At 41.3% G+C, this 8,269-nt stretch overlaps 1 protein-coding gene across 2 annotated transcripts in view; it reads right to left on the minus strand.

Annotated features, from left to right (window-relative positions):
- The window catches only part of ammecr1 (AMMECR nuclear protein 1), an 11,517-nt gene extending 6,232 nt beyond the window's left edge, over positions 1-5,285 (minus strand). The window contains exon 1 of one of the 2 annotated variants that reach the window (XM_032532726.1): positions 3,780-5,285. In XM_032532726.1, coding sequence (XP_032388617.1) covers positions 3,780-4,264 — 485 coding nt within the window. In that variant the 5' untranslated portion in view covers positions 4,265-5,285. The remainder of the gene's footprint in view (positions 1-3,779) is intronic. The other variant, XM_032532725.1, reaches the window with a different exon arrangement.
- Positions 5,286-8,269: the final 2,984 nt, after the last annotated feature.

Consider the following 8,269-nt stretch of genomic DNA (forward strand, 5'->3'; position numbering starts at 1 on the left):
GACAGCATGTTTGCTAGCTCTTATTACTTTCAAATTGTAATCTTAAATGTCAGTTGTTTGTTTAGCTTACTATGTCTACAAAAATAAAAGTAGTTTACTGTAAAGATAGTTAGCAAACATAACATTACACAAATTTCAATTAACCTTACTCGAACAAATAACTACAGTTGTATCAAGTTGTACAACCCTTCAAGTCAACTTAAGTAAGCTAGCTAAATTGGCAGACCAGTTATGCTAACGTACCTGCAGCAGCGCTCGCTGGCTAGCTTAGTCCGTTGGTCTTCTTGCAGTAAAATCGAAGCAATTTTTAAAAAATGTATCCTGTGTTGTGTTGTTCCTTGAAGCTGCTACCTTTACGCATACCGGTATATTGAGTGACAGCAGCATGTGACCTTTCATTTGGAGAAGTCTGGCTGTTTTACTAATACCGACAATACGTACGATACGATACGATGAGCCTTGTAAGCTAGTCAGTCGGTGTAGACAGCAGAAACAACGAATGATTCACAATGAATTTATGGGTTTACCATGACTTAAAATAAAGGGCCCATTTACAAGAAGCCATTCCTAAATTTTAGTACCACTATCATAAAAAAGGTCACAAAATGTGACAAATTATTTACTATCTGAGGCACTGAATGACTTCTGAGCATTTCAATAATTCAATCTGACAATGCCCCCAAGTGAAGGACATGTCGAGGACACCACAGAGCAGAATTAAGAGTTTCTCAAACCTGCTGGAGTTTTCACATGCCTACATTCCTAGTTTGCTTGGCTGCTTGGCTTTAGACCTTAGTTCCATGTGGTGAAGATTAGGCGCAACCACAATGTTCACCCTTTAACACTGACAGACTTAAGCTCAACTCAAATGGAATTCATTTCTCTAAGGGATGTTGTGAAATTCAAGTATTGCATGCTCATCTACACCGATTGTGCAAGTTAAAAAAAATAAAAACTATTTCGAGAGCTTTCTGATGTGTAAAGGGTAATGGCTTTCTGAGCCCTTCCTTAACACTTTCCCCTTGTCCCTGCTGAAGGAAATTACAATTTACAATTGGGGATGACACAGAAAATACAAATGTAAATTTACAAATGTACATAGCAACAAATACTTCGCTTACATAGGACCCCCATTATGTTGATGTTTTCAACTTTTTCGATCAAAAGGCATTAACAATAATAGTCTTAAAATAATCTAATAAAAGTCTATTCAGGAAATCTTTGCAATGATTGCACAGGTGCCATCAGTTAATGTTTATGAAGGGTTAATGCTTAGCATGGACATTGGGACTGGGCCTTGAAGTAATGGTCTTGAAAGGGATTTTTAAATGAACACACCAACAGTGGGAGAGAGAAGACTGGGGACATATTCTGTGGCAACACATATTTGAGTCTGGTGGATTCATTTATAGAGGCAGCCATGTATGTAATCAGGAATGTCTAAAATGAATTGGAAAAGAAATTAAGTGTTTGGTCTGCATTTCGTGATTGACCAAAGACATGGTACAGTTAGCTGTACCAGTTATGTCTGGGAAACGTCAATTCATTGTTCAGTGTTTGCCGCACCACTATCAGTTTTAAACTGTTCTCATATTTGAATGTGTAAAGCTGTTGCCTGGAATCTGCTGAGGTGAGATAAACTCTAGATAGAGACGTTAGTGTGATGTGGTAGTTTTTTGAGGCTACCCTTGTATAATTAAAAGGTTTCAGTAGGTTGGATTTTCTTTCAAAGGTCAACATGCCAGAAGCAGCATTTCAACAGACTCATTTTCCAATACAGTGTCACCTATAAAAAGGCAAAAAAATATACATTTTGATGTGAAAGTGCTGAGTAAGAAGGATAGGGGGACTTTATTAAACACATAAACAGTGGTTATGAGGGATTGTTTTCCATAATTAGGGGTGGATATCATTCAAACACTTCCGATACCGGTAAAATACCAATACTGTGACTTCCATACTGGTTTCTTAACAATACTTGAAAAAAAAGATTTACAACATTACAGCATTATTTTACAGCTCCTACCTCGTCAAGTTTTTCCTATGTGTCTCTAAAATGTGTAACGTTGGACAGCCAAGCATTAGTAGATCTTGGTAGAAACACTGCATGCTTATTGGCTCACTGACGCTGATGAGACTTACTCCCCAGGAACTGAAATTTGGAAATTGAATGACAAGGCATTTTTTGACACTCAATACTATGGAGGCAATTCGGTCAGAGCCTTAAAAAAGAATTGACCTCGGTACTCAGCCCTAACCGTAATGATCATCTGCAAAACCCTGACCATTCACAAACCATCATGTGCACCTGAAACGTACACACCATTGTTTTTAGTGTCTGCATGGTGAACTTAAAGACTGCCTTTTAATTTTACACTTTCATTTGTTATGAGGATATAAAGACACATTTAAAACCCCAATACAGCAATTCCTTTGTCTTTTTTGATATTTTTGATACAATTAAACTTGGCCCTTGTCAATAAGTCACCCCAAAGTATCTTTGCTCATTTAAGGTCAATACACCGGAATAGTAAACTCCAATTGTAATTTTAAACAATAACTTCAGAGTCTCAAAATGTAAGTAAAACCCCCGCAAAGTCGCATGTCACATAACATTACAACGCTTATCTAAGGTGGGGTCAACATGTTTCAGTGGAGGGCGCAGGAGGGCGGTCACAGGCAGAAAGCATAAAGTTACATTAATCGGTTGGTTAATTTGGTCAGTGAATGCTTCAAATGAATAAGCGTTACATTTTTTTGTATATTTCTTTAAAATTGCCTGTGCATTATTTTTTGTTAAATTTGCCAATAAGGAATGCTTAGGACTTAGCAGGAACCACATTTTCTTTGTTGGTTGGTGCCTTATTTTTACAGTCTTTGTTTGGTGCCGAACTCGGTTAACGTTAGTGTCCCTTAATTTGACAGTACACCTATTAGACTGTAAAACGAGCGATTAATGTACCCGGTTATCGTGATCCTATAGAGCATTTTAAGACATTAACTGTTAAATTACTTACCACAAGCTAATTTGTGCTTCGTTGCTAAGCTAATGTAGCTTACAAGGCTAAGCTTGGTATGTAGCAATTCAGAGTTCATTGAGGGCAACATAAATTATTTATATTACTAACGGTGACTTTTAATGTGGATTATTTTAGCTGTTTAGAAGCTCTATCGTAACTAGCTAAACGTCTACGGTTAACCCGACACAATAGGCGAATTATCTTACTCGTTTCCACCCTTTTCAGCTTTAGTGTCAGTGGCTAGCTAGCTACTATTAGCTTGTAGCAAACAGGCTCAACGTCAGCCAGTGTTGTTTGAGTTAGCTAGCTAGCTGACGCTAGCTAGACAAACAGTATTGCATAATGTTAATTTCGCTGAGTAGCGACGGGAAATCTAAAAATGCATCAGAGTAGCTACATCATTCAGTTATACGTAACATAGCATGATAACATAATATAAGATCATTCATTCTAGCTAACGTTAATGTTAGCTGGGTTAGTTGAGTTGCGGGCCAGTGCCGACTGGCATACTTCTATAGTACCGACAGTCAAGGCGGTAAGGCCCAAATTCCAACTTGGCCGAATGAAGCTATGATCGCGACTTTTCCCGTTAAAATCCCTATTAGTCAAATGTTGTTTCGATGTGACAGTTTGTGCCCTCAACACTGAAGCCGAATCCAGAGGCAACCCCATCAAGTGTGCCGCATAAGACATTAGTTGAGAGACTACATCGATGAGCTTTGACATGCAGCAAAAACAACAAAAGACAAAGATACTCACTAGGGATCATTTGTAAACCTGGGTGTTCTTGGAGGCTGGTATCCGTAGAGGTGGCAATAAAGCACGTCAAAACAGAAGCAGCACATCTCCGCTGAGACGACCATTTTTCTGCTTCCACCTCCCGAACCAGGTCCCGAGCTGAGATTTGGGGAGAGGCCGGATGAAGTGTAACCGGCCTGGGCTGGGGACAGAGCGTTTGAGCCGCCGCTGCTGCTACCACTACTACTACTGCTGCTGCTGCTAACGCTACCCCCGGGTCCCCCCAGGCCGTTGGCTCTGATCACGTTCGCCGCTGCTGCAACGGTCGCGGAGGAGCCAATCCCCAACTCCGAGCCACAATGTCCGGTTCCTGCCACCCCGTTTCCTATCCCCACCCCACCGGGACCCCCCGACCCGGGCGATCCCGACAGCTTCTGCTTCTTCACCCCGCAGCACCCGGCCGCCATCTTGGAACAATCTGCACCGACACACCGCTTCCGACCCATAACCGTCACCGCGGGAAGGGTGGGGGTGAACGCCGACCAGACGTAGAAATCCCACTGCGTTGATACGTATGACGGACAATACTCCACTTTTACTCTTTTATTTTTTTCTCGGACGACGAAATAACCTATGTGAGAAGACTGCAATGTCACCCTAGCGTTGCCTTTAAAAATGCGTGACTTCGCTAAGCAAAATCCATAGCTGGAAAAGCGTTTTTTCCTTGAGTAGTCAGCCAGTCCAGCTTTGGACAACGGTGTTCCAGTGGATCACCGATAAAGCCAAGTCCCAGCCAAATATTTACCCCTTTTCCCTAACACGAAACCATCCGAGGCGATCTCAGTCAGTTCCCCTAAATGTTCAGGGAGTGTCTAAACAGTCCAAACAGGCCGCAGATGACAGTAGCCAGGCGGTCCAGATGTGAAGCCGACAGCCAGTGCGCTGTAGCCCAGCAGCACACCTCTCCAAGTGGAAGCCGGAGTACGCAGGACCCATAAGCTTTAACACAAATTGCGCAAAATGTGTTGGGCAGCGTAGCTTCTCATTGCACCAGCTTGTTTGCCACTGCCTCACGAACTTCTAATTACACGACAGGCCCAGTAGCCTATGTTGGAATCCCAGACACTGGTATAACGCACAGTAAAATGACATCTGACAATGCGGGTTTGGCATGGCACTATACAAACGCATCAACGCCAAGCAAGTCATTTCAGTACCGTTAGCCCACAGTTTGCACCTGCATGATGCCTGTTCTTGGACCTGGTTGAAAAATTCTAAATAACAGCTCCGCGTCAAACGTAGAACTGAAAGTTTTCAGTAGCCTAGGTTTGTTTGGAGGTTGGCATCCGTTTATGGGGATACATATAGAGCATTCTAGTCCGTGAGCCGTGAGAAATCCTCAGGGTTTGGCAACCCTCGCTACGCACCCGTCTCTCAGCTGCTACCATTCAGTGCTGTTCGGGTAAAAGCCCTGATCAGTCTGTGGCACAAGCAGCAGTGTCGTCGGAAGCGGATTCAGGAAATGGGTTGCGCACAGTGGCTACACATTCTGCGTAGCTTCTGGGGTATCAAATGTGTTATTGCCGTGGAAGCATGCGTGATCCCGGCGTACATACGCATGTATGCGTCCCATAGACTGTATATTAACAATATAATAAACATAATAATGTACTGTCTATGATGCGTGCGTGTGTGCATGGAAAACTATCGTCAGCCTATCAACTGAATTGAATGCAATTAAGTTGCATATTAATAACGCATGGGCTGCCTAAAGGCTTTACCTTTTTAGTCCATTGAATACCATTAAAATATTTGCTGGCATGATTTTATCAATTATGTTTTAATGTTATATAGCCTATAGCATACATGTGTAACAGTGAATCCTCATTAACTGTATCAGTGGCTGTCTTAGTGACTACCTTACCCATAGGCCAGTAAGCCTATCATCAGTTTTTTTCTCCTCACAAATAGGCTGATTTATATTTGTTAATAATATGTTAGATTCATGTAAAGACATGTTTGAAGACACTTTTAAACAATTAACAATTTAGAGGCTCCCCCTGCAGTAACTCCGAGGACCCCCTATAGAGGGCCCCGGGCCTCCTGTTAAAGATCTCTGCAATATAGAGGGAGAGTGATCTTGATTGATTGATTGAGGTAATTGATTTGCAAGTATTCCACTGAGGTGGATGTGTCCTTTGTGTGTGTCTCTATGGGTTATAATTGCTTACATGGAATCTTATAACATAGGCCTGTGTCCAGAAGAAGAAATGTTATTATTCATTACATACAATTGTAAAGTACAATGTAGTCAAATGCAATCTCTGTATGTAACCCATGAGCATTAGGAGCAGTGGGCAGCCACATAAAGCGTATGGGGAGCAACTTGGGGTTCAGTGTCTTGCTAAACATGAGATCAAACCACATGCACCCCGGGGTAGAAGTTCTAGGCTTCATGACACATATTATCATTGCGGATCTGGCACCCTGAAACAGCATAAATGAAAATAAATTGTCCAACTCCATCACCGTTCTGCAGCAGAAATAAATGTATCATAATTAGAGGAGTTACTAAACAGGGTCAGGTTATGATGCAGGGTCAGCTGATGCTGGACCGTGCCTTGACTTGTGGGAAAACATCTTGACATTGAAATTATAAAATTATTTTGAGGGGGCCTTCCTCGTTTGTCTTCAAAATATGTATGTGTAATCAGTAAAATACCTTTATTTAATTAAGTTTGAAGCAGTGTAAAGCTGACAACTGAAACAGTGTCGCCCTGTTGATTTAAGGCAAAAATGACTTTGACAGTTGTTTTTCAATGGAATTAGTGATCAGGAGAGATCCATTTGATCATAACAGAGCACCTGGCAGCACCCAGGAGGTGAACTGGCATCTCTCCAGCTACCAATCCACACTCTGTGGTCCGTACTGGGACTTGAACCAGCAACCCGCCAATTTTCAACCCAACTCCCGACAGACTGAGCTACTGCCACCCCCAAACAAATTTGATCAGAATCAGTATAAATGTCTCCAGGTGCTCCGTGTCACTCAGCATTTAAAGCCTCACTGACCGTAGAGAACAGGGTGAGTATGATCATGTTCACATTACCATCCTCAGTGCTATTTGGTGTATGGGTGGTGCTGATACCAGGACCATTGGCAATTAAACTGACGTAAGCGTCTGCAATACTGCAGTGCCGAAATAGTACTTGTGATTACGTCAAATTTAGGGTCATTCAGTGTCAATTTTTCTTTTTCTTTACCCCGATTTGCTGTCAAGTCCAGACACATTTGAGTTTATCATGTGGGCCGGAGCAGTAAGCACCCACAGGCACCCCTCCCTTAAAGTGTCTCATGACTGACTCAGCATAAGGCTTCAGGCCTGTTTTAAAATGTATAGCTATTGTTGGCTCTGGTGGATATTGAATGAGCATTTGCCTGGTAACAGGCCCCTTTGGGCAGAGGCTAAATAACTTTAATTAATAAAAAAATTTGAAGGATCCGGGTGCAATCATTTTCCTGCTTAAATGACTTCCCCCTCCCATGTCCTTTGTAATAAGTGAATCGAGGTAACATGCACGTCTTGCAGAAACTGATGTGATAGTTGATTGCCTGATGTGGATTAACTTCTTTTAACTTTTTTTTCTTTGTCATTAAATGTGTACTGGAAGTGAGGCAGTTGTTCTTTTAAACAAATGAGAGCATAGCCCTTCAAAATCATTGCACTTGGTCTTTCCTATTTACATTCTCATAAATGTTGCGATTATTCAAACTTTAAAAAAATACATATTCATGTTTTATGATAACAGAAACTGCCAAGGCTTGCATTGGAATACAGAAAAATAAAAACGTCCTCAGTTGTGTAGTGATACTGTATGATGCAATACAATACAATAGCTTCTCTGTCACAGTTAGCACTGTTAAGTCCTTAATTAGCTCTGATGTAGAAATTGGAGCAGTGGGGAGCTTCATTCTTATAGCCTAGTAATAAAAGAAACATCTTTTCAGTGATAAAGTTCTACAACAAAATTCCCAAATTTACTCAAATACTCAGCCAACTTAATTATTATTTAAGCTACTTAGATTGCAATTCAATGTATCATATAAATATGTTCCCAGTGGAAAACCCTATCAAAGAACATGTAGCTTAGTAGGGCATGAAGCTGACATGGCTGTATCCTCTTCAAACCCTCATTCATGCAACCATTGGATTTTAGACACGGATGATTGCAATGCAGTCCACCCAGTGCAGATTATCTTTAGAGACTACAACAGGAAAGAGAAGAGCAGGCCAAATTTCCTCCCATTCCAGCTACAGTATTAGAGTGGGCACTGCTGCTCAATGTCAAGGTGCCTTTATAAGCCAAATAGGCTGAGCTGAGAGCATTATTGTTGGCATTTTAATCTTCCTATAAGAAAAAATCCCCACATGCACATTCACCATTTAGTGAATATACTGTATATGGAAAGAATAGACTGGTTTGTTCCATTCATTCACTGTCTGTTCTAT

The sequence above is a fragment of the Etheostoma spectabile genome, chromosome 13 (genome assembly GCF_008692095.1).
Source record: "Etheostoma spectabile isolate EspeVRDwgs_2016 chromosome 13, UIUC_Espe_1.0, whole genome shotgun sequence".
NCBI classification, from domain to species: Eukaryota; Metazoa; Chordata; class Actinopteri; order Perciformes; family Percidae; genus Etheostoma; species Etheostoma spectabile.